The sequence below is a fragment of the Elgaria multicarinata genome, chromosome 4, assembly GCF_023053635.1.
Source record: "Elgaria multicarinata webbii isolate HBS135686 ecotype San Diego chromosome 4, rElgMul1.1.pri, whole genome shotgun sequence".
NCBI classification, from domain to species: Eukaryota; Metazoa; Chordata; class Lepidosauria; order Squamata; family Anguidae; genus Elgaria; species Elgaria multicarinata.
The window spans coordinates 5,607,933-5,633,278 of NC_086174.1; the positions used below are offsets into that span (position 1 = coordinate 5,607,933).

At 47.0% G+C, this 25,346-nt stretch overlaps 1 protein-coding gene across 2 annotated transcripts in view; it reads right to left on the reverse strand.

The window, feature by feature from the left end:
* Nucleotides 1-25,346, reverse strand: part of KIF13B (kinesin family member 13B) — a 227,945-nt gene that overhangs the window by 87,036 nt on the left and 115,563 nt on the right. For both annotated transcript variants that reach the window (XM_063123720.1, XM_063123719.1), the window contains exons 9-14: nucleotides 24,489-24,601; nucleotides 21,587-21,698; nucleotides 11,269-11,481; nucleotides 6,579-6,689; nucleotides 5,745-5,879; nucleotides 938-1,068 (exon numbers count right to left, since the gene is read on the reverse strand). In XM_063123720.1, coding sequence (XP_062979790.1) covers nucleotides 938-1,068; nucleotides 5,745-5,879; nucleotides 6,579-6,689; nucleotides 11,269-11,481; nucleotides 21,587-21,698; nucleotides 24,489-24,601 — 815 coding nt within the window. The remainder of the gene's footprint in view (nucleotides 1-937; nucleotides 1,069-5,744; nucleotides 5,880-6,578; nucleotides 6,690-11,268; nucleotides 11,482-21,586; nucleotides 21,699-24,488; nucleotides 24,602-25,346) is intronic.

A 25,346-nucleotide genomic window follows, 5' to 3' on the forward strand; every position in this document is an offset into this window, starting at 1 on the left:
GTTCCAGTCCTCCGCTGTTTTCGTCACTGTTCCCAGCTTTGGGGAAGCCACAATCCTTTTAAAAGGCAGGGAAGCCTATTGTCGGCAGTCCCCTTCTTCTCCTGGGAAAGAGAGAGGCGAAATCCGGAGTCTCCAGGTTACCCTGAAACACTTATTTATCTATTTAAAACTTCTCTAGATGGCCTTTCAGGGCAACAGTCCTCCCAAGGCAGCTAACAGTAGTAAAAAACACACACGCCATGTCGTAAAGATCCATGCGAGGATAAAATAGCAAACAATTCATAAAACCAACAAACACCTGGCCCAGACAGGACTAAAATCGACAAAAGAGTTGCAGCTACAAGCCAGAACCGTTCCAGTCAAACGTAAACAAGGAAGTCTTCAGGGCCTTCCTAAAAGCCTGCCCTGGTGGGGCCTGTCGGACTCTGATCACCTGGTTTCTTTGCTCCAGGAAACTGACCCGTCTTCCATTTCCAAGTCCTCCCAGCCTTCTTTGACCCCCACCAGCCACATCGCAGCAGGGAAAAGACCGCAAGACCGCGGCTTAGAGTTCAGCAGCCAATCTGGGCTCAAACCTGTGGAGTCTTGCTGTCTATGGCCCGGAATACAGCTCAGCCCTGGACATGTTACTCATTTGGAGACCTCTGGTCAGTGCAGGGAGCGACAAGAAAGCACACAGAGAGTTTCTTTCTCTCCGTCTCTCTTTTAACTGAATACATAAAAGTTCTGAGCCAAGAAAACCCACAGTCCTCTCCCTCAATTCTATTTGAATTATGTGCATAAATTTACTCTGCTTGCAAAGGAGCGGGATGACGAAAAGAAAGGGAATGGAGGAAGCATGGCTTCCCTGGATGCAATGCAAGCCCCCCTCCCCCCGGAGACTCCATTTCGGAATTCCTCCCATGCTCCAATTCACCCGGAAGCGCCCGGAAGTTACCTGGTATTCTTCTGCGGCGTTAGCATAACCTGCCCTTCCAAGGTGATGTCTATGATGCAGTGTTCAGGAAGAATCCCCATTCCACACAGCTGGATATCCTGGGAGTTATCCGACCCAATTAACGTGTGCTCCTGTAGAAGATCCCAGATCAGGCACGTTAAAAGGCAGAAGAACGTCATCGTCAGCGTTTTCCAACGTGTGACGCTGCTTTTCTCTGTCCAAGTCTCCCTAGCCCAGCCTTCTCTAACCTGGTGTTCTGCAGATGCTTTTTGGACTGCAACTCCCATCAGCCTCAGCCAGCACAGCCAATGGTCAGGCCCTATGGGAGTTGTAGTCCTAAACATCTGGAGGGCACCAAGTTACTTACCCCTGAACTAGAGAAAATGATTAAAGAGGAATCAGCTGGAGACACAAGAAAATTGAAACGGTAAGGCCGGGTACCCGAATGCTAAAAATATCGCTCTGCCATGTGAAGATTTCAGCTGGGTGTGGGTGTGAGTGTGCAGTGCCACAGAGTGAAGGGTCTCTCTCTGGGCAGGGGACTTGCAAGGGATGCAGGGACAGGCCGCTTTGGACAGCGATAGCTTGGCCATCGTGGTATAGGCATTAGTAGCCACAAGACTGGATTAAGAACATAAGAAGGGCCCTGATGCTGGATCAGACCAAGGGTCCAACTAGCCCAGCACTCTGTTCACACAGGGGCCAACCAGCCATCGGCCAGGGATGAACAAGCAGGACATGGTGCAACAGCACCCTCCCACCCATGTTCCCCAGCAAAAGCTGCACACAGGCTTACTGCCTCAAATACTGGAGATAGCACACAACCATCAGGGCTAGTAGATAGCCTTCTCCTGCAGGAATTTAAAGCCATCCAAATGGGTGGCTATCACTACATCTTGTGGTAGTGACTTCCATAATTTAACTATGCGCTGTGTGAAGACGTCCTTCCACCAATCAGCTCTATGGGATGACCCTGCGTTCTAGTATTTTGAGAGAGGGAGAAAAATGCCTCCCTCTCCACATTCTACACACCAGGCAACATTTTGTCCACCTCTATCACGTCTCCCCTCAGCCTCCTTTTCTCTAAGCTAAACAATCCCAACTGTTGTAACCTTCCCTCCTAGGGGAGATGCTCCAGCCCCTTGATCATTTCAGTTGCCCTTTTCTGCACTTTTCCCAGCTCTATAATATCCCTTTTTAGGTGTGGTGACCAGAACTGTATGCAGTATTCTAAGTGTGGTCGCACCATACAGTAGATTTGTACAAGGGCAGTACGATACTGGCCGTTTTATGATACTGGATTACTGCAATGCGCCCTACGTGGAGCTGCCTTAGAGCTGCTCCAGAAGCTGGAGCTAGTGCAGAATGCAGCAGCTGGGCTGCTGTCTGGAGCTGCCCTTTTTCAGCACGTAACGCCTTTGCTGGGGGAACTGCACTGGCTGCCTATTTCCTACCAGGCCAGGTTTAAGGGTTTGGTGCTAGTGTACAAAGCCCTAAACAACTTGGGACCAAGATACCTGAGAAAACGCCTTCTCCCTTACCAGCCTGCCCGGTGGCTGAGGTCAGCTGAGAGCATGTTCCTGGTGGTTCCCATGGTCTGACTGGAGTCCACCAGAAGAAGAGCCTTCAGTGTGGTGGCCCCCTTCCTTTGAAACTCCCTGCCTCTGGAGGTCAGGCAGGCGCCAACGTTGTATTACTTCCAGCGCCTCCTGAAAACGTTGTTGTTTCGGGAAGCTTTCCGTGAATGACCGGCGGTGGTGTTTACCAGTATTGGGGATTTACCAGACCTTAAAAATTGTATTTTTAATATGCTGTTTTTATTCTTTTATTCTATTTTGTTGCTCACCGCTCCGAAACCTTTCGATGGCGAGCGGTACAGAAATATTGTAAATAAATAAAGATCTGAGTGGACAGGCAGGTTTGTACAGCAGGAGTCTGACCTTCTGACACCTGGGATGAGTCTCTTCCCAGCTCTCTGTTCAGGTACTCTGACTTGGGAGTTGGAAGAGATTTTTACAACCCAAAGGGTTTGCGCTACACGTCTGGTTCAAAGCCAGGAGGAAATGAAACAAGGGCGTGGAAATCGGGGTAAGCGTGTCAGAGAGCCACGGAGGAAGGCAAAGGGAGACGTGGTGGTGTGGTGCGGCCCACCCGATGACCCCCTCGCCCTCGGTGGCTGGCGTTCTTTTTAAATAAATGACAGCCTCAGACGATCACAGACCTACGCTGCCCTACTTACGCCAAATTTTGTGCTTGCGCTGATGGGTGCACGGAACACAAATACACGCAGCCCAGCTTATGCACAACCCGAGTCAATTTAAGCCAGTCTTATCCCGAGAGCGAAATTTCCACTATTTTCTTTTTTGGGGTCAGAGGAGAGGCAAACGTAAGACAGCTACGTAGGCCAGGATGGACTTGGGAAATAACAACCGTCTCTAGATTTGACCAGTGCAGGTAATTCAAGACGGCCTGTGCAGTGTCTCGTAGGGAAGTGGGTGTCCTAGGCTCCGCGAGTTAAAAAAGAGGACATTGTTCTGTTCCTGTCTTCTTTCCTCCTCTCCTCCCCTCCCCATAACCATTTCCCTGATCTCTAACACGCGTATCTCAGGGCGCCCAGAGGAAACCTTATCCTTTCGCGAATGCATCAAGGTCACCCCCTTTGAATGTGCTTTGTCGCAAAGGCATTCCTGTCACGCCTTCACGCCGAGTAGCAAAGGAACAGATACGGCGTCCGGGACCGCTGGGGCTGCCCAGCTGACGAAGCAGTTTGAGTCGGAATCCAGACACCTACACCGAACGGAAATTCTTTGGATCCACTCAAAGACCTTCCCACCAGCCCTTTTGTTGCCTCCTAGCGAGCGAAGAATGTTGACCAAGGGTTCTCCCAACCCCCAGGCCTTACATTCTTCTGGGTGCTGCACTATGCTAGCTCCAGTATTCGAGGCAGTAAGCCTGTGCGCACCAGTTGCTGGGGAACATGGGTGGGAGGGTGCTGTTGCACCATGTCCTGCCTTGTTGGTCCCTGGCCGATGGCTGGTTGGCCACTGTGCGAACAGAGTGCTGGGCTAGATGGACCCTTGGTCTGATCCAGCATCAGGGCACTTCTGATGTTCTTATCAGTTCTCCCTGTTTAAGAGTCAGCTTTTGAGCTAGTTTTCTGGCCTGGCCTAGTATAAACTTAGGCACAGCTTAAGGGATATCAGACAGAAGAGAGCACCTGTGTGTGTAACTGAGAGAGAGGCCGGGAGGAGGTGCAATCCGGGCTCCCCATAAACCACCCTTCTTCCAACCTGGTGCCTTCGAGATGTTTTGGACGGCAGCTCCCAGCATTCTTGACTATTGGGCATGCTTGCTGGGACTCATTTATTTATTCATTATTGCATTTATATCCCGCCTTTTTTCCTCCAAGGAACCCAAGGCAGAGTACATAATTCTCCTCCTCCTCCTCTCCATTTTATCCTCACAACAACCCTGTGAGGTAGGTTGGGCTGAGAGGCTGTGACTGGCCCAAAGTCACCCACTGGGTTTCCATGGCTGAGTGGGGACTAGAATCCGGATCTCCTGACTCCCAGTCCAACACTTTAGCCACTACACCGCACTGGTTCTCACATGGGACTCATGGGAATTGAAGTGCAAAACATCTAGAGGGCACCAGGTTAGGGGAGGCTGTTATTTTATTTATTTATTTATTTATTTATTTATTCCATTTCTATACCGCCCAATAGCCGAAGCTCTCTGGGCGGTTCACAAAAATAGTGATGTATTAATCATGCTTTATGTATCAATCATCATTTGACATCACGTATGCACAGATACAAACCACGGTGAATGCAAACCAGGTTTCCTCGTAACCATGGCTTGCACAGCTGCTTCAACCCAGGGTTGCAATCTCTGGTTTCCCATGAAGGAAGCCTTAGATTCTGGCCCCGCTCAGAAGACACCTTAAACCATGGCTTTAACCACAGTGGTTAAGCCAGAAAGCCGGGCCGTGTTCAGAAGACACCTTAAACCATGGCTTTAACCACGGTGGTTAAGCCAGAAAGCCGGGCCGTGTTCAGAAGACACCTTAAACCACGGCTTTAACCATGGTGAATAAAGCAAAAGGCCTTATTCACTGTGGTTAAAGCTGTGGTTTAAGGTGTCTTCTGAACACGGCCTGGCTTTCAAGCTTAACCACCATTTATTTATTTATTTATTCCTCACATTCCTTACAGAGCCATTGTGAGGAATGTTCATTGAGCAGCACTGTGAGCATTTAACATCTACATAGCTTTTTCTTTCCTAAATGTGTTGCGTTCATAGTTTGTTCTGCAAGGCATGTTAATGAGGGAACCTGAGTGGCAATTGGTGCACGTGTGTAATACTTAATGATGGTCAATACAGGTTTTAGACTCCTAATAATAGAATACGTGATGTTATTGAGATCTATAAAACCTACAAGTGTCTGTCAATAGCATTTAACAGTTAACAGCGCAATATAACAACTAACAGTGCAATGAAACATATGTCTACTCAGAAGTAACTACCTTGGGGATACAGTGGGGCTTACTCCCAAGGTAAATGACCATAGGATTACAGCCCACAAATTATAAAAGTGGAGTTTCTCCAAGGTACAGACAAGGCAAAGGAAGTCGGTGGTCCATAAGAAAAATGCCAAAATGTGGATTTTGAAAAGTTGCGTTTGGATCTCCTTTTGATATCCAGCAGATTCTACACTGGGCTCCTGAGCTGAACTTCCGTGACCGCCATACGCCTGCACTAAGTTGCTCGTTTGAAGCAACCACAAACAAATGTGCTCCTATTTTACCTTTAGGTAGTAGACCAAAAGTTCGTTCAGTGCAGGGTCGGCGTTCAAATTCACTAGGAAGCACTTGTTGTCGCCCACTTTGATCCCAGATGACTGGAGAGAGATGCCCAGGCTTTCAAGCTGCTTCTGCCGCTCCTACATAAAAGATCAAACATTCTAATCAGACAGTTGCTGCAGCCACAGGCCCATTCCTAGGTGCCACGTTTCTTCTAGGAGTCATACACATGGTTGGACTCGATGGCCTTTTAGGCCCGTTCCAACTCTACTATTCTATGATTCTATGAAGGAAACCTACTAGTGAAGCCTGGAACAACAGCACTCACTGGCTGCGTTCAGATGATACATCCCAGAGTGCAGGACACGGAATAATGGGAAGCCCGATTCCAGCTGGACATCAGGAAAAACTTCCTGACTGTTAGAGCGGTATGACAATGGAATCAGTTACCTAGGGAGGGTGTGGGCTCTCCCACACTAGAGGCCTTCAAGAGGCAGCTGGACAACCATCTGTCAGGGCAGCTTTAGGGTGGATTCCTGCATTGTGCAGGCGGTTGGACTCAATGGCCTTAGAAGCCTCTTCCAACTCTACGATTCTATGATTCTATAACCACCTTGCCCATGGCCGGATCTACACTACTGCTTTAAAGCGCTTTATAACAGTTATAAAGCACTTTAACTGCTTTAAAGTGCTATAAAACTGTTATAAAGCGCTTTAAAGCAATAGTGTAGATCCGGCCCATAAATACCAAGAGCTCTCAGGGAGGGATTATCTGGATGGTGGAAACACTTGCCGTTTCGCTTCTGGCCACCCTGAAAACAAAACAACAAAATGCAGACCTGTGCAATCTCCTCCGTCTTCCTTAGCTTCTCTTCCCAGGTCACCGTCATCTCCTGGATAAGTTTTTCGGACTCTTCCAAACGGTCCTTCAGTTCTGGAGATTTCATAGCCTGGGAAACAGGGGGAGAGAAAGCCCTTAGAAGACTGGAGACTCCTCGGAAGGGCGACTGACTGGTCGAGGTTTGGTGTGCTGCCAATTCCCTTATCGTTGTGATCCAAGTCCCCGAAAACCCAGCCACGGACGGCGCGCTCAGGAAACCAAGAGGCATGATGTTTGAGGTGAGGGCGCCTGCATGGAAAAAAGACGGCCTGCTCTTCTCGCGCAGCGTTTGAGAACTAAATAGGATTCGTAGTGGTAAACAAGGTATGATATGGCAAGAGATAACCTTGTCTCCATACGTTAATTATGGGGATATTGGATCCAGTAGATCTGCCACATGAGAGGAGGGAGGGCACGATAGCTTGCTCCTTCTCCTAAGGATGTAAGAGCCCTGCGGGATCAGACCACAATGCCCAGAGAGAGGCTTCTGGGAAGCCTTCTAGCAGGACCTGAAGGCCAGCTGGGAACAGATACTCAGAGGTAGCCTGCCTGCCTCTGAACCTGCAGGATCCATTTAGCCTTCAAGGTACGAGCGGCGCGCTGCCTCCCTTCTTTGCAAGCGGATCTGCGAGGAGGGGAGCTCCGGCTATTGGGCGGTATAGAAATGTAATTAATAAAATAAATAAATAAATAAATAAAGGGGAAGAACAAGCTGTTGCCGTTTCTTGCAGCCTGCAAGGGGCACGTGAAGGAGCGAGCAGCCACCCTCCCCTCCTCAAACAGGCCCAGCGGGAGGAGAGCAAGGCTGACTATGCAGGGAAGCAGGCTGGAGCCCTGCCCTGGCAACCGTTCTAATCGCAGGAGCCTTGCTGGCAAGTGAATGCCTGCGCAGCTACTTGTGCGTGTGTAGGGTGACCTTATGGAAAGGAGGACAGCTGATGACAATGGTGATGAGAAGTTAGGGTGACCATGTGAAAAGGAGGACTGGGCTCCTGTATCTTTAACAGTTGCATAGAAAAGGGAATTTCAGCAGGTGTCATTTGTATATATGGAGAACCTGCTGAAATTCATCACAACAGTTAAAGCTGCAGGAGCTATACTAGAATGTCCAGATTTAAAAGCGGGCAGGGCACCTGCAGCTTCAACTGTGGTGATTAAGAGGAAATGTTTACCCTGCTGAAACTCCCTTTTCAATACAACCCTACCAGTGGTAGCAATGATAGGAAATAGGAAGAGGCGGAAGAGCAGCTGATGACAACGGTGATGAGAAGTTAGGGTGACCATGTGAAAAGGAGGACCGGGCTCCTGTATCTTTAACAGTTGTATTGAGAAGGGAATTTCAGCAGGTGTCATTTGTATATATGGAGAACCTGGTGAAATTCCCTCTTCATCACAACAGTTAAAGCGGCAGGTGCCCTGCCCTCTTTTAAATCTGGTCCCTCTAGTATAGCTCCTGCAGCTTTAACTGGTGTGATGAAGAGGGAATTCCACCAGGTTCCCCATATATACAAATGACACCTGCTGAAATTCCCTTTTCTATGCAACTGTTAAAGATACAGGAGCCCTGTCCTCCTTTTCATATGGTCACTCTATCCAACAGGGATAAACCAGATGTCTCTGGGAGCCAATAAGTGAGCTAGGACACCTTGTGCTAGGGTGACCATATGAAAAGGAGGACAGGGCTCCTGTATCTTCACCAGGTTCTCCATATATACAAACGACACCTGCTGAAATTCCCTTTTCTATGCAACTGTTAAAGATACAGGAGCCATGTCCTCCTTTTCATATGGTCACCCTAAAGGAGGACAGGGCTCCTGTATTTTTAACAGTTGCATAGAAAAGGGAATTTCAGCAGGTGTCATTTGTATACATGTCACATCTGATGAAATTCCCTCTTCATCACAACAGTTAAAGCTGCAGGAGCTATACTGCAGCTATACTGTGACCAGATTTAAAAGAGAGCAGCTTTAACTGTTGTTAAAAAGACCTGCAGCTTTAACTGTTGTGACGAAGAGGGAATTTCACCAGGTTCCCCATATATACAAATGACACCTGCTGAGATTCCCTTTTCAATACAACTGTTAAAGATACAGGAGCCCTGTCCTCCTTTCCATAGGGTCACCCTATGCGTGTGCCCCAGCCAACATGGCGAATGAACCCTCTGGTGGGAACACCTGCGGGTTCAACAGTTTTGGCATATGGTGCATCACGAACTATTACAGATAACAAAGGAATATATTCACTTTCCCCCAGATTTATTTTTATTATCTTTGTATTATTATAAAAACGCACCTATTGTACCCAAACAATTAGTAACTTTCTTAATAGCAGCTGCGAGACAAACAATAGTACAACAGGAGGGAAATTTAGATCATCTCGACAAAGGGGCACGGTATAAGAACGTATGGTCTGCGGCACTTTGTGAAAAAAATAACACATAAGTTACAAGTACGAGTTTTTAGTGCTATAGGGTGGAAATTCATTTCACACACCATTGATTCTGAGTTGCTGACATATATATGTCAAACATAGCTAAGGGACATATGATGTGTATAAATGATATGAAATTTCTGATAATAGAATAAATCTATAGTAAATTTATAATAATATCAAGAATTTAAAAAGGTAATAAGGGGAATAAGCTTCACTCCATTGTTTTCTTATTTTTTATTTCATTAATTATTATTAGTTACCGTATTTCTTCGACTGTAAGACGCCATCGATTGTAAGACGCACACTAATTTCAGTACCACCAACAGAAAAGAAAACCCTAAGACACACCCGCAATTCTAAGACGCACCCCGTTTTTAGAGATGTTTATTTGGGGGGGGGAAAGTGTGTCTTAGAATCGAAGAAATAGGGTATTATTCATTTGGAGGTGGGAGGGAGACATATTATATTATATTATAATGTTTGTGATATGTTGAATAGATGAAAATCTTTAATAAAAACATTATTAAAAAAACATGGCCAATGGTTAGGGCATATTTTATCTATGTTTATTATTTCATTAACATTTATATCCCTTCGTTTTTTCCTTTTGCATGGAACCCGAGACGGGATACTTGGTCTTCTTCCTCCTCTCCATTTTATTATCACAACAGCCTAGGTTAGTAGGGTGACCATATGAAAAAGAGGACAGGGCTCCTGTATCTTTAACAGTTGCATAGAAAAAGAAATTTCAGCAGGTGTCATTTGTATATATATGGAACCTGGTGAAATTTCCTCTCCATCACCACAGTTAAAGCTGCAGGTGCCCTGCCCTCTTTTAAATCTGGTCACTCTAGTATAGCTCCTGCAGCTTTAACTGCTGTGATAAAGAGGGCATTTCACCAGGTTCTCCATATATACAAATGATACTCTGCTGAAATTCCCTTTTCTATGCAACTATTAATAAAGATACAGGAGCCCTGTCCTCCTTTTCATATGGTCACCCTAGTTGAGGATCAGTGACTGGCCCAAGGTCACCCAGGGAGCTTCATGGCCACTAGCCCCAGTCCAACACTCTAACCACTACACCACACTGGTCTACCACGACTAACGGTGGCTCTCCAGAAGTTCAGGTAAGTGTCTGTCCCGGCCTGGCCTGGATTGAATCTGGGACGTTTTGCATCCAGTACATATGCTAGAACTACAGGCCTTTCAATTGATCAAGGTAAAGAGAAAAAACTCACTACTTGATCTAAAAATAAATTAGCTTGTTTGGACACAGCCTTAAAAACATCTCTCTGAAATAGCTCTCGATGTGCCACTGTGCCTCCAAATGTGTCATGGCTTGCCCAATTACTTTGCATTGGGGTTGACTGGTGTTCAAAGGTATCAGCAGAGATGGACTTTGGATTGCCAATGAGATGCTTTCTAAAATAGGATGGCCCTATGGAAAGGAGGACAGGGCTCCTGTAGCTTTAACAGTTGTACTGAAAGGGGAATTTCAGCAGGTGTCCTTTGTATGCATGCAGCACCTGGTGAAATCCCCTCTTCATCACAGCAGTTAAAGCTGTAGGAGCTATGCTAGAATGACAAAATACAAAAGAGGGCAGGGCTCCTGCAGCTTTAACTGTTGTGATGAAAGGGAATTTCACCAGGTGCTGCATGCATACACACACATGACATCTGCTGAAATTCCCTTTTCTACACAACTGTTAGAGATACAAGAGCCCTGTCCTCCTTTTCATAGGGTCACCCTATTCCAAAAAGAAAAACAAAACTCCAAAATGCCCCACGAGGAACAGCTGAGAGGCTTGGTTAGAACAAGAATTTTATGGGAACTCTTTAATGAGGTGTAAATTAGAGGGCTGTCGCCCCATTAAAGAAATCTTAGCAGCTTAAAAGCATCTGACTTTTGCATACACTTGCACAGGTTTAAAGTGAAGGAAAACAACCCAAGTTTCAAAAGATGCATGCCTTCATCTCAGCAGGCGCCAAAGAAGAGGCATTCTCTCCTGCACGAAAAAGAGGAATGTCATTAACAGGATGCCCGCCACGAACAATGGGTTTTTAAGCAATTTCATTTCCTTGCGAAACCTGCTGCGAGAATAAGTGGTCAGGGTGGGTGTGGGAGAATCCGAATAAAGATCCTTACGAGATCAGTGCATCTCACTGACTGTCTTGGCGCCGGAGCCCAAGTAAATCCTACACGCCGGGCATACCTCTGCTTTGGTGAGCTGTTCCCTGAGTTTCTCCACTTCCTCCCGCAGTTCCCGGATGATCCGGGCGTTGGGGTCTTCATTCACCACGGCATGGTTCACGATGTTCTTGGCCCGGTCGGCGTACCTCAGCGTGGAAAGGGTCTCATCGTAATTATCTGCCGCTGGGCTGACCGTAGCAACCATAGCAGTCTTGCTGTTGCCACCAAGGCTGTCCTGGGAAGTGACGGCACCCAGTAAGAATTTGGGAAGTTTTGAACGCTTGCGACGGACAAGGGAGTAGAGCGCTCGAACCCTGGACTTGCCCCTTGGTTCGCATTTTTCTACACATGGTGAGCAGCCCAAGAAGCGATTTCTATCTGAAGTGCATCAATTTGTTGTATTGCAAGAATCTTAAGACACCAGAGACATCTTCTTAAACACTCCTTTATTCTCGGCCTAGACTGCAATTGCAACTTTAACAAACACACTCCAATCTTCCTGACTCCACCCCTTTACTTCCTCTTCCTCTCAGCTCCCCTCCATGCCTCTCCTATAACTCCCAACATGCAATTCACCTACCACAATACCACATATCCCCTTTATTTAAACACAATAACTTTTCCCCACCCTAGTACATAACAGACTAGCACATCCCTGCAAACAACATCTCTATCCTCCCATACTGGAGAATTGTCGACCTTTTCCTTCTTTGAACAGAGACTACTGGATATAGACCACCAAGAGCTCCGGGGAACTGCCTGGGGACCATGTTCCCCCCAATCAATGGGTCTCCCAGTCCCTGCTTGCAAAGACGGAATGCCATACCTGGGTTGGTTAACCATTCCCAAATACAGGAAGGCATTCACCCTAGCAAGATTTAACGTCCTCCCCTCCAAAGTTGCTGGAGGGCAGATATAAGAAAATTCCATCCAAAAACAGATACTGCCCATGTAATAACATTGAGGTGGAATCCATTCTGCATGTGCTCTTCCATTGCAATTTTTACCCACAGGCAAGGAAAGACCTATTATGTCCTATTATGCAACGTCTCCCTGGACGCTCCCCTGAGTCACTCCTGGTTAGTCTACTTCAGGGCTCCAGTAAATCTACCACTAAGCAGGTGGCCAAATTCCTGAATTTGGCCATCCGCACCAGATCTCTTATGGATGTTGAACAAAAGAAGTGCCTTGTTCCATCGCTACAACTGGTCCACCACAATTTTCCAAATAGTGACCAGTATGTCACAAGGAGGACATACGAAGAGTCCTGCTGGATTACACCAAAGGATCCGCCTTCTCCTTTGGGAGAGAAGGCCGTCCTGGAGGAGAAGGTTATCAATGGCTAGTAGTGCTGATGGCTATGTGCTACCTCCAGTATCGGAGGCAGTACACCAGTTGCTGGGGAACATGGGTAGGAGGGTGGTGCTGCACCCGTGTCATGCTTGTGGACTGACAGCTGGTCGACAGCTGGTTGGCCACTGTGTGAATAATTCGCTGGACTAGATGAACCCTTGGTCTGATCCAGCATGGCTCCTTTTATGTTCTTAAAGACCTATTTCGTCTAGCATTCTCTTCACACAGCAGCGAATCTGATGCCTCTGGGAAGACCACAGATTGGACACAATTATAGAACACATCCCTCCAATTTGTGTTCCCCAGTCACTGGTACTGAGAGGCATACGGCCTCTAATACTAGAGGTGATGTACATCCATCAAGACCAGTAGCCATTGATAGCTGTATCCCCCATGAATTTGTCAAATCCTGTTTTAAAGCCGCCCAAGGTGGTAGGCTCTGCCCACTAGGGATGTATGAGAATTTCATATCTGCTCGCAAAATATGTGAGCGTGCCCTGTTGAAAGGCCCAAACATGAGCATGCGTCCGGCGGAAACAATCGCAAATTCTTGAACAAGTGCTCGTGCCCATCCCGATTCCCAATTTGATTTGCGCAAATCTCCCAATTTGCGCAGGTTTCCTCAATAGACTGAATCAGCCCAAGTTTAGTACAAGAGGAAATTTGCGCAAATTTGGGGGAAAAGCGCAAATCTCGCATTTGATTAATGTTCTGTTTACACAGATCTCCCATTCGCACAGAGTAAGTGGCGATCGCAAATGGGAATCGTCCGAAGACAAGCGGCCAGACGGCGCTCAGAGAATCCTAGCAATCTCAAATATGGCTCGTTCGCCATCCCTACTCTCCACAGACTTGGAGGGAAACACCCTTCCCAGTTGATTGCCTGTAGCATCTCCTACTTAGTGGTGTTCTATCTCCATGGCTCTGTTAGGGCATGCTGGGAATTGTAGGATCTTTCCCTGCCTACACTTGTATAGGATTAGACTATTAGAGCAGTACGACAATGGAATCAGTGACCTAGGGAGGTTGTGGGCTCTCCCACACTAGAGGCCTTCAAGAGGCAGCTGGACAACCATCTGTCGGGGATACTTTAGGGTGGATTCCTGCATTGAGCAGGGGGTTGGACTCGATGGCCTTGTAGGCCCCTTCCAACTCTGCTATTCTATGAGTCTATGATTCTATGATTATGCCCTTATTGGCTCATCCTTCTGTCTACTGCACCTTTTTTGATAGAGCCAACGTCTTCCATTGGATTACGCAAATGCCATATCTTTCCTATACTATTTTTTTTATACCAGGCTATAGCGAGCACGCTGCCTGCTCTGAAACAGGGGTAGTTGTGATGCCACCACCTCACACACAAGCCTTTGACGCGCACACACACACCCCTCAGGCTAAGCACCACCACTTAAATATCTGAGGACGGGATAAAAAAAGTATCACCTTTCCCTTATAGCAAAGGGAAAAGGTAAGGAGATTTGGAAAAGGCTTTTCTGGGAATACAGCAGGTGGAAAGGTATAATGTCATGTGTTTATTTATGAACCAATAGAGCAGGAGACACAGCCAAACTGACACGTGGCTTTACGGTAGCAAAATAAAGAAAATGTTTACTGCAGTTTACAGTTCTTAGTTCCTTCAAATTCTATTCCAATCCTGCCAATTCTTAATAATACTGGTAGTAACCAATGTAATAATAACAATCCTTAGTCCCTATGACTTTATTTTTACTCGTCCTCACACAACTCCGGACAAGGAATCACACAGCTAAACACCTCTACCCTCCAAACCCAACCACCAACTGAACACCTCAGACAACTCATCCAGACATACCTAAGGGAATAGAAATGTTGGTAACGCCACAGTGGGGAACATGCATTCCTCCAGATGTTGCTGGACTGCAACAACCCAGACCCCTAGCCATGCTGGGTGGGGTTGATAGGAACTGGAGTCCGGCAACCTCTGCAGGGCTGCAAGTTCCCCCCACCTGCTCTATATTAAGAACAGAAGTAGCAAGTCTATGCCCCACACAGGAAGCCGCCCTCTACCAGGTCTGACTATTTGACACGTGAGGTACTGGTTCCCCTCTATTCGGCCCTGGTTAGGCCTCATCTAGAGTATAGCGTCCAGTTCTGGGCTCCACAATTCAAGAAGGATGCAGACAAGCTGGAGCGGGTTCAGAGGAGGGCAACCAGGACGATCAGGGGTCTGGAAACAAAGCCCTATGAAGAGAGACTGAAAGAACTGGGCATGTTTAGCCTGGAGAAGAGAAGATGGAGGGGAGACATGATAGCACTCTTCAAATATTTCAAAGGTTGTCACACAGAGGAGGGCCAGGATCTGCTTTAAGGTGGATTCCTGCATTGAGCAGGGGTTTGGACTTGATGGCCTTGTAGGCCCCTCCCAACTCTGCTATTCTATGATTCTATGATTCTATGACTACCTAACCCAGGACTATCTTTCCTGGCTGGCAATGGTTCTCCAGGGTCTCCAGCAAAGGAGGGGCTTTTAAATGGAGATGCAAGGGATTAAAACTGGGAGCGTCTGCACGCATGGCAAGCGCTTCCTGCCCCCCCCCCCCCCCCCGCGCGCTTCGGTCCCTCCGACCTTGGCAGGAGAAGCAAGGCAGGGACCTCGGTGGGTGGGGGTGAGAGATATACGAAAGCCTACATCAGCCTTCCTCAACCTGGGGCGCTCCAGATGTGTTGGACTGAGCTGGCTGGGGCATTCTGGGAGTTGTAGTCCAACACATCTGGAGCGCCCCAGGTTGAGGAAGGCTGGCCTACATGAAGTCCAGGCAGTGGAGGCTGGTGGCTCCAATTTCAGTGGGGCTGTGAATGCATTCTGGGTTTCAGTCAGAACCCACCAGAACTCTAGAGGAGCTATCCATGGTGCTGGGCTCCCTAAAAAGTGGGTTCAGGACCTTGGATAGCTCCTTTAGAGTTCTGGCAGCTTCTGATTGAAACCCAGCATGGATCCACAGCCCCATCAAAAACAGAGCCACCAGCCTCCCGCGGGTGCAGGCAATAGGCCAGACTTATATACTTTTAAGTAGCCTACAAAATCTAGGTCATGAACTGCCGCCGGGCATCATTAGCATAGTTTTTAATCTGCGTTTTCTGCATCGCTCCAAATTGTTGCGGTGAATTTGAGCTTTTCATAACAACCCTCATTAAGTGACGACAACGGCCGATTTAGACGTGGGAAGGCCGGGTCCATGCCTGAGGCGAATAATTATCGGCTCAACCTGCCTCAGGAGCATGGCTGTAAAAGGGAGATAACCTTATGAAGTGCGGCTTTTTCAGACTCTTAAAACGAAGGGCAAACTACGGAATGAAGCGCTTACATCCCTTGCAGTAGCAGTAGTAGTAATTAATCACACATTTTTATCTTGACTAATCACACGTTTTTATATTGAGGTGCCGGACGACTGGAGGAGGGCTAACGTTGTCCCTATCTTCAAAAAGGGCAAAATGGAGGAACCTGAGAACTATAGACCAGTCAGTCTGACATCCATCCCTGGGAAAATTCTGGAGCAGATTATAAAGAAGTCAATCTGTAAACACCTTGAAATCAATGCGGTGATTACTAGAAGCCAACATGGATTTGTCAGGAACAAGTCCTGTCGGACTAATTTGATCTCATTTTTTGATTGGGTAACCTCCCTTGTGGACTGTGGGAATGCTGTGGATGTCATATATCTTGACTTCAGCAAAGCTTTTGACAAAGTACCACATGACATTCTGATTAACAAACTAGCTAAAAGTGGGCTAGATGGAACAACTATTAGGTGAATTCACAGTTGGCTACAGAATCGGACTCAAAGAGTACTTATCAATGGAACCTTCTCAAACTGGGGAGAGGCAACGAGTGGGGTACCGCAGGGCTCAGTCCTGGGCCCAGCGCTCTTCAACATTTTTATTAATGATTTGGACGAGGAGGTGCAGGGAACGCTGATCAAATTTGCAGATGACACAAAATTGGGTGGGATAGCGAATACCCTGGAAGATCTTGATAGGCTGGAGTGCTGGGCTGAAAGCAACAGAATGAAATTTAATAGGGATAAATGCCAAGTTCTACATTTAGAAAATAGAAACCAAATGCACAGTTACAAGATGGGGGACACTTGGCTCAGCAATACTACAAACGAGAAGGATCTTGGAATTGTTGTAGATCGCAAGCTGAATATGAGCCAACAGTGCGATATGGCTGCAAGAAAGGCCAATGCTATTTTGGGCTGCATTAATAGAAGTATAGCTTCCAGATCATGTGAGGTACTGGTTCCTCTCTATTCGGCCCTGGTTAGGCCTCATCTAGAGTATTGCGTCCAGTTCTGGGCTCCACAATTCAAGAAGGATGCAGACAAGCTGGAGCGTGTTCAGAGGAGGGCAACCAGGATGATCAGGGGTCTGGAAACAAAGCCCTATGAAGAGAGACTGAAAGAACTGGGCATGTTTAGCCTGGAGAAGAGAAGATTGTGGGGAGACATGATAGCACTTGTCAAATACTTAAAAGGTTGTCACACAGAGGAGGGCCAGGATCTCCACTCCATCCTCCCAGAGTGCAGGACACGGAATAACGGGCTCAAGTTAAAGGAAGCCAGATTCCAGCTGGACATCAGGAAAAACTTCCTGACTGTTAGAGCAGTACGACAATGGAATCAGTTACCTAGGGAGGTTGTGGGCTCTCCCACACTAGAGGCCTTCAAGAGGCAGCTGGACAACCATCTGTCAGGGATGCTTTAGGGTGGATTCCTGCATTGAGCAGGGGGTTGGACTCGATGGCCTTGTAGGCCCCTTCCAACTCTGCTATTCTACGATTCTATGATCTAGCCCGCTCCAAAGATTCGAAAAGATCAGCAGTCCTTACATCAGCCCTGTGAGGTAAACTAGTATTATTGTTACACTGTAGGGCGGAGAAAACAGTGGTTCGAGTCTACAACTTAATCAGAATTTAGGGACCATGATGCAGGATTCCAGAGACTTCCTCCCTAATTCTGGGGAATCACCAGCTGATAGCAGAAGTAAGACAGAGGCCTTAGCTAGACCTAAGGTTTATCCCGGGATCGTCCCAGGTTCATCCCTGCCTGCTCCCGGGATCCCCTGTGTGTCATTTACATGAACCGGGATGATCCCGGGATAAACCTTAGGTCTAGCTAAGGCCCAAGACTGACTCCCAGCTCCCTTAAAGTTACGAGCTTTCCTACAACGAGGAATTCCATGATAGGTGGCCACTGCAGTCAAGGCCACGCTTGACTAAATGCCCTTCTTTAACCGTGTTGTGTAAGCTGTCCCTGGAAGACACTGCACACCAGGGTTCAAATTCTAAAATAGAACGTTTGAAACAAATCAATAAAATGAGGAAATAATGGAAGCTATCACTCTGCAAGAAGCCTGGCCCGATATTCAGGATGAGGGAAAGTCCAGGAAAGGTAAATGAAAGGAAGAACTAGGGCCTACAAGAGAAAGTCGTCCAAGGTTTCAACTTTGAACGGGGAATAAATAAACAACACAGAGGAAATATTTGAGGCAGGTAATTATGCAGGATGACTAAGCCGCTCAACTATGTGCTGGTACAAATATCCTGGCAGAAAGCAAAAGGAATGATAGATTCAGAGATATTTTTCCCCTCGCCCATGCCCTCCTTGGTGTCAGGGGAGAAAGAAATAACTCGTTGCATTTGCTTGGATTTTAAACATGACGCCAGGCTTGAGCCAAAGGGGTGTGTGTGTGGTTTTCCAGGTGGATTCCCTGCTGCATCCCAGCTTTTCGGCCCAGAGCAGAAGATGCCTTTCTAAACCTTCCATCAAGCCCACGGCGACGGCTGCATGGCAGAAGCTCAAACACCTTAGTGAAGACATCTGTGCTTCTTTTCTCTGAAGCGTTATACACACACATACATGCACAATCAATCAATCAGCTAGGGTGACCGTATGGAAAGGAGGACAGGGCCCCTGTATCTTTAACAGTTGTATTGAAAAGGGAATGTCAGCAGGTGTCATTTCTATGCATGGAGCACCTGGTGAAATCCCCTCTTCATCACAACTGTTAAAGCTGCAGGTGCCCTGCCCTCTTTTAAATCTGGTCACTCTAGTATAGCTCCTGCAGCTTTAACTGTTGTGATGAAGAGGGAATTTCATCAGGTTCTCCATATATACAAATGACCCCTGCTGAAATGCCCTTTTCTATGCAACTGTTAAAGATACAGGAGCCCTGTCCTCCTTTTCATAGGGTCACCCTAAATCAGCTTGGGCGGAAAAAGGGAAGGGCAGGGACATAGCGCTTAATGCTTCCCCTTCCAGCCATTTTCCAGCTCAAAAACACCCTCTGCAAGCAGCTTTTCTCCCACAAGGGGAAAGGATATGGGGTCCTCATAACTGCCCCCTACTCCATGTGACCCTCCCCACCCAAAGGAACATTTGGAGAGCATTATTTAGAGCTGAAAGAAAAACCCCTTCCCTGCCTGTTCTCCCTCTGCTAAGGTATGTTTAAAGGGGGGTGCATGGAGTAAAGATATGGCTGCAAGAAAGGCAAATGCTATTTTGAGCTGCATTAATAGAAGTATCGCTTCCAAATCACGTGAGGTACTGGTTCCTCTCTATTCGGCCCTGGTTAGGCCTCATCTAGAGTATTGCGTCCAGTTCTGGGCTCCACAATTCAAGAAGGACGCAGACAAGCTGGAGCGGGTTCAGAGGAGGGCAACCAGGATGATCAGGGGTCTGGAAACAAAGTCCTATGAAGAGAGACTGAAAGAACTGGGCATGTTTAGCCTGGAGAAGAGAAGATGGAGGGGAGACATGATAGCACTCTTCAAATACTTGAAAGGTTGTCACACAGAGGAGGGCCAGGACCTCTTCTCGATCCTCCCAGAGTGCAGGACATGGAATAACGGGCTCAAGTTAAAGGAAGCCAGATTCCGGCTGGACATCAGGAAAAACTTCCTGACTGTTAGAGCACTACGACAATGGAATCAGTTGCCTGGTGAGGTTGTGGGCTCTCCCACACTAGAGGCTTTCAAGAGGCAGCTGGACAAGCATCTGTCAGGGATGCTTCAGGGTGGATTCCTGCATTGAGCAGGGGGTTGGACTCGATGGCCTTGTAGGTCTCTTCCAGCTCTGCTATTCTATGATTCTATGATTCTAGTGGCTAAACAACACTTTAGCCAATGTGGTGTAGTGGCTAAAGTGTTGGACTGGGAGTTGGGAGATCCGGGTTCTAGTCCCCGCTCAGCCATGGAAACCCACTGGGTGATTTTGGGCCAGTCACAGACTCTTAGCCCAACCTACCTCACAAGGGTAAAATTGTTGTGAGGATAAAATGGAGAAAAGGAGGATTATGTATGCCGCCTTGGGTTCCTTAAGGAGGAAAAAAGGTGGGATATAAATGTAATAAATAAAAAATAAAATGTTAAAACACACACACACGCATGCACACACTGGTGACATAGATACAGCTGAGATTTAATAATCGGGCAATTTCACTGAGCTCTTGCCAGTATTCTGTTTCAGCTCCTCGAAAGTGCAGTTAGATTCTGCAACTGCAAGCGTGAAGCCGGATTTCTTTCCAAGCCCAAAGCAACCCTCTATCAGCCGTGTTTTTCGGGAGAATGATTACATGCCCTCCTCCAACCCTTCCCTTTGACCTGCAATTGGTACCATGCATTGAGATTACTCCCCCCCCTGCTGAGTGGAAGCAAAAGGGCTAATCACCTTAGCCAAAATCCTCAAAGTTAGCCATGACACTAGGTAAACGTGGGTTAGAGGAGGTCAGGAACTCACGATCAAGGGGCCTGGGGCTGTGTGGGCAGTTGTCAGTGAACTGACTCAACAGCCGGACCGCTATGGATTATGGATAGCAGGAAGCCATGAAAGGGAGACACGAGATGAGCATATTATTATTTTTGAGAAGTAGAAGAGAGTACCAGGTTCTATCCCAGGAAAACAGTTTACAAAGTAAGACACGTTTGCAACAATTACAAGTTTCTCACTACAGTTCGTTGCTTACGAGCTGCTGCTGCAGCCCTTCTTTTACAACTGGCTTTCCACCCAAAACAGACAACTGTGGCCTAATCTAAACCGGGCAAAGCTGGTAATAGGCCCCGGGCCAGATGGGAAATGTAGGCCCCATTTCAAACTGCCCATTAAGTATTTTTTAATCAGTTCTAAATACATATGAACTAGAACGATTTATACAAAAAGTAATGGCAAGCGCTTTTATTCAAGATGTATCAAGTTACAGGAAGTTACAGGAAGCCAGATTCCGGCTGGACATCAGGAAAAACTTCCTGACTGTTAGAGCAGTACGGCAATGGAATCAGTTACCTAGGGAGGTTGTGGGCTCTCCCACACTCGAGGCCTTCAAGAGGCAGCTGGACAACCATCTGTCAAGTATGCTGTAGGGTGGATTCCTGCATTGAGCAGGGGGTTGGACTCGATGGTCTTGTAGGCCCCTTCCAACTCTACTATTCTATGATTCTATGTTCTATATAAGACATCACTTCTTCACTTTCAGAAATGCTTTACGTGCTTTTCTTTGGGCAAATTCATCATCAGCAACAGAAAAATCAAGCAACTTTGCCTTGTCAATGTTAATATATCAACAAATCTTTACCAAAGGGTCCCCCTTTGCCTCTACCAGGGAGACTCGGAGTAGCCCCCCTCAAAATTGTAGGCCCATGCCAACTGCCCCCCCCTTCTGCCCAGCCCTGTCTACACCAAGCAGAATATAGCGGTATGAAAGCAGTATGTGATATATGTCCATGGGCCCCAACAGTTGTCGGTACACTCCAATATCACCACAAAGCAGCTGTGTGGCTCCTGTCTTTTATATGCCGCTTTCATAGTGCAATATCCTGCTTGGTGTAGATGAGGCCTGTGTGTCCTGCACTGGTAAGCACGAAAACAGAACAGAAGGGATGCGTAGGCACCAGCTGATCAAGGCAGACAACTCTTAACGCTCTTGTCTGAGAAACTGAATAACTGTTGACTTACTTTGAGTAGCCAGGTGAGCACCGAGTCGCGATAAGGAACGAACTTGTTCTTATTTTTGCCAGCAGCCTGATCCGCAAGGGCAGAAATGACCAACCCAAGAGTTGTGAGGGATCTGCATGGGGGGGGGGGAAATGTTACAAAACGGTATTATTATTATTATTATTATTATTATTATTATTATCATCATCATCATCATCATCATCATCATTATTTATATAGCACCATCAATGTACATAGTAAAAGAATAAAACAGCAACACCCTGCCACATGGGCTTACATTATAATATGACTATGTTGTGATTCCAAGCCCTTCCGCTGATATGCGAGTCAATAAAGAGGCCTGCCATGCAATCCACAAAACTTTATTCAGTAAATAGACGTCTCTTCACACCTGAAGGGAGTTTGAAGGCTAGGAGATATAGGCTCAGTTCAGACAACGCGTTAGTCAATGCAGTGTGAAAACTCCACTCAACGGTTGAGTTTTTAGGAGGGTCTCCACACACAACACGTTCTAACTCCACCGTTGTGTGACTGTGGGCTACCGAGGAGTGAGTAAAGTCCACTGTGACGTTCCTCTGCCCTCTCTCCTCCCCTGGTCCTCCTGATGGTATCCCATCAGCCATTGCTGCAAAAAAACAATCCCAGCGGCTCTCCTAGAGTGGCACTCACTCCTTTCGCCGCTCTTGCCAGAGAACTCTGCAGCCAGTGGGAAAAGTCAACTCAACGCAACAGAAAAGTCCACGGAGCCCACCACACAACACGAAACACAACGGTTGTGTAGGACCTCTCCTCTGCACAGTGTGGATATTCTACATGGAGCGTTTTTCAAAAAAACCCTCCAAGTTGCATGGAGTTCTCCTGTCAGACAACACATTTTTCAGTTCAATGGTGGTGTAAAAACTCCACTGTGGAGTTCTAAAACCACCACTGAAAAACATGTTGCCTGAGCTTAATTAGCCTAACAAAGCAAGGGAAAGTTGCCTATCAAGTGACTGGACAGATTCCCTCAGCGCCCAACAGACTTTTTTCTTAATCCCTCCCTCAGGGTAGGTCTACAAGTTGTAACCTCTGGCGAGTAGCTAACCTAGTGGACTGCCTCCCTCCTCCTCTCAACTCTGCCTGCTTGACCCTGCAGCGGACTCTGGGATGAGTCAACTCCAATGTTTCCTCCCCCTCCAACAAAGACGGAGTTGCTTGGGGCGGGGGGGGAATGATATCTGAGCCTGGGCGTCCTGTGTAATAAGCTCCTGAGAAGATTCCTCCTTGACTCCTGGAGAGTCTTGGAGAATTTCCTCCCACACTTCCTGCACTGGCTGTTGTACATCTCCTTCTGCCTGACTGTTAGAGCAGTACAACAATGGAATCAGTTACCTAGGCTCTCCTATACTAGAGGCCTTCAAGAGGCAGCTGGACGACCATCTGTCAGGGATGCTTTAGGGTGGATTCCTGCATTGAGCAGGGGGTTGGACTCGATGGCCTTGTAGGCCCCTTCCAACTCTGCTATTCTATTATTCAGGCTCTGAGTATGATCCAGGCTCCGAAACCCAACCCCCCACACTAGGGACAAAAGGCCAGATCCTGACAGACCAATAGCACTCTTCAAATACTTAAAAGGTGGTCACACAGAGGAGGGCCAGGATCTCTTCTCTATCATCCCAGAGTGCAGGACACGGAATAACAAGCTCAAGTTACAGGAAGCCAGATTCCAGCTGGACATCAGGAAAAACTTCCTGACTGTTAGAGCAGTGCAACAATGGAACCAGTTACCTAGGGCGGTTGTGGGCTCTCCCACCCTAGAGGCCTTCAAGAGGCAGCTGGACAACCATCTGTCAGGGATGCTTTAGGGTGGATTCCTGCATTGAGCAGGGGGTTGGACTCAATGGCCTTGTAGGCCCCTTCCAACTCTGCTATTCTATGATTCTAATGTTTTTAATCTTTGTCAACTTCCCAGAGAGCTTCAGCTATGGGTCAATATAGAAATGTAAATAATAATAATCACAACAGTATCAGCAAGCACAAGGACTTATTGGCTTAGCAGCATCTGGTCTCATGTAACAGTTACATTTTACTTTCATTTAGGACCACAGTCATGTGATTGACTTCTTGCATTTAGGAGTGAAGTTACCTAAACATTAACTTACAACACATACAGCTTTAAACAATGATCACACCAAAACAAACATTCAGGGAATTTGAACCCAGGAAAAAAAAGTCTTTAGAGGTGAGGGGGGCGGTCCTGTTAAATTGTCCTCTTTGTTCTGAACTTCACAATTTCTTACTACGGTATTAATCCCTGATGACATGAGAACATCAAAATATAAAGATGGTTTGTTTTTTATAAGAAGGTGAATGTGAAGAAAATAAGAAGTCAAAGGGAACAGCACCCTAGAAGGGGGAAAATGTAAAGAAATCAAGGTAAATCTTTTCCCCCAGGTATCACTACCCCTCCTGTGTTTGGTGACCATATGGAAAGGAGGACAGGGCTCCTGTATCTTTAATGTTTGTATTGAAAAGGGAATTTCAGCAGGGGTCATTTCTATGCATGCAGCACCTGGTGAAATCCCCTCTTCAGCACAACAGTTCAAGCTGCAGGAACCGTGCCCTCTTGACCGGCTACAAAAGAGGGTAGGGCTCCTGCAGCTTTAACTGTTGTGATGAAGAGGGGATTTCACCAGGTGCTGCATGCATAGAAATGACCCCTGCTGAAATTCCCTTTTCAATACAACCGTTGAAGCTACAGGAGCCCCTGTCCTCCTTTCCATAGGGCCACCCTACTGCGGTGAGGTCAGAAATATTAGCTCTCTCACTTGCTGTCATTCTCATGAATGAATGAAGAATGTTGGGTCACATGTCCCCAATTCATCGTTTAGAAATGTTCAGTTCCTCATTAACAAAGATTTACTTGTTGATGTTGCTTCCTTCCTTCAGCCTGTCACCTGCAGCTCCCGTCTTGGTTGCTCTTTCGCTGCCTGCTAAATCCACCAGGCTCAGCTTTCCCACTTTCTCGCCGGACGTCTATGGAATGAAATTGAGGCATTAGGCTGGAAGGGTCCCACTTTGCTCATATCGAAAAAGTCGCGCCGTTCGCAGTGCGCCCAGTTTGGAAAGAGAAAGCGACAGAATCGTTCTCGAGAAGACGATCAGGGGCAGAAAGAAAAGAACGTTGACGTAAAGGGCTAATAAAACTATTCGGAGCTTTTCACACAACACGCTAACTCACGCTCAGTGGGCCATATTCAGAAGACACCTTAAACCATGGCTTTAACCACAGTGAATAAGGCTTTTTGCTTTGTTCACCATGGTTAAAGCCGTGGTTTAAGGTGTCTCAACACAACCCAGCTTTCTGGCTTAACCACTGTGGTTAAAGCCATGGTTTAAACCAGCCTTCCTCAACCTGGGGCGCTCCAGATGTGTTGGACTACAACTCCCAGAATGCCCCAGCCAGCTGGGGCATTCTGGGAGATGCAGTCCAACACATCTGGAGCGCCCCAGGTTGAGGAAGGCTGGTTTAAGGTGTCTTCTGAACGGTGCAACTGGCTGAGTGTGGGTTGCTTTGAACCATGTGGATTGTTTGTTGAACCATGGATTAATGTGTTGCCTGAACACATGGCCTCTCCTGCCCTAGAAGGTGTGGTATTTATAAGAACACAAGAATGTTACATTTTGACATGCACAAAGTGGATGTGTGTGTGACGTGATCTCATAGAATCATAATAGCAGAGTTGGAAGGGGCCTACAAGGCCATCGAGTCCAACCCCCT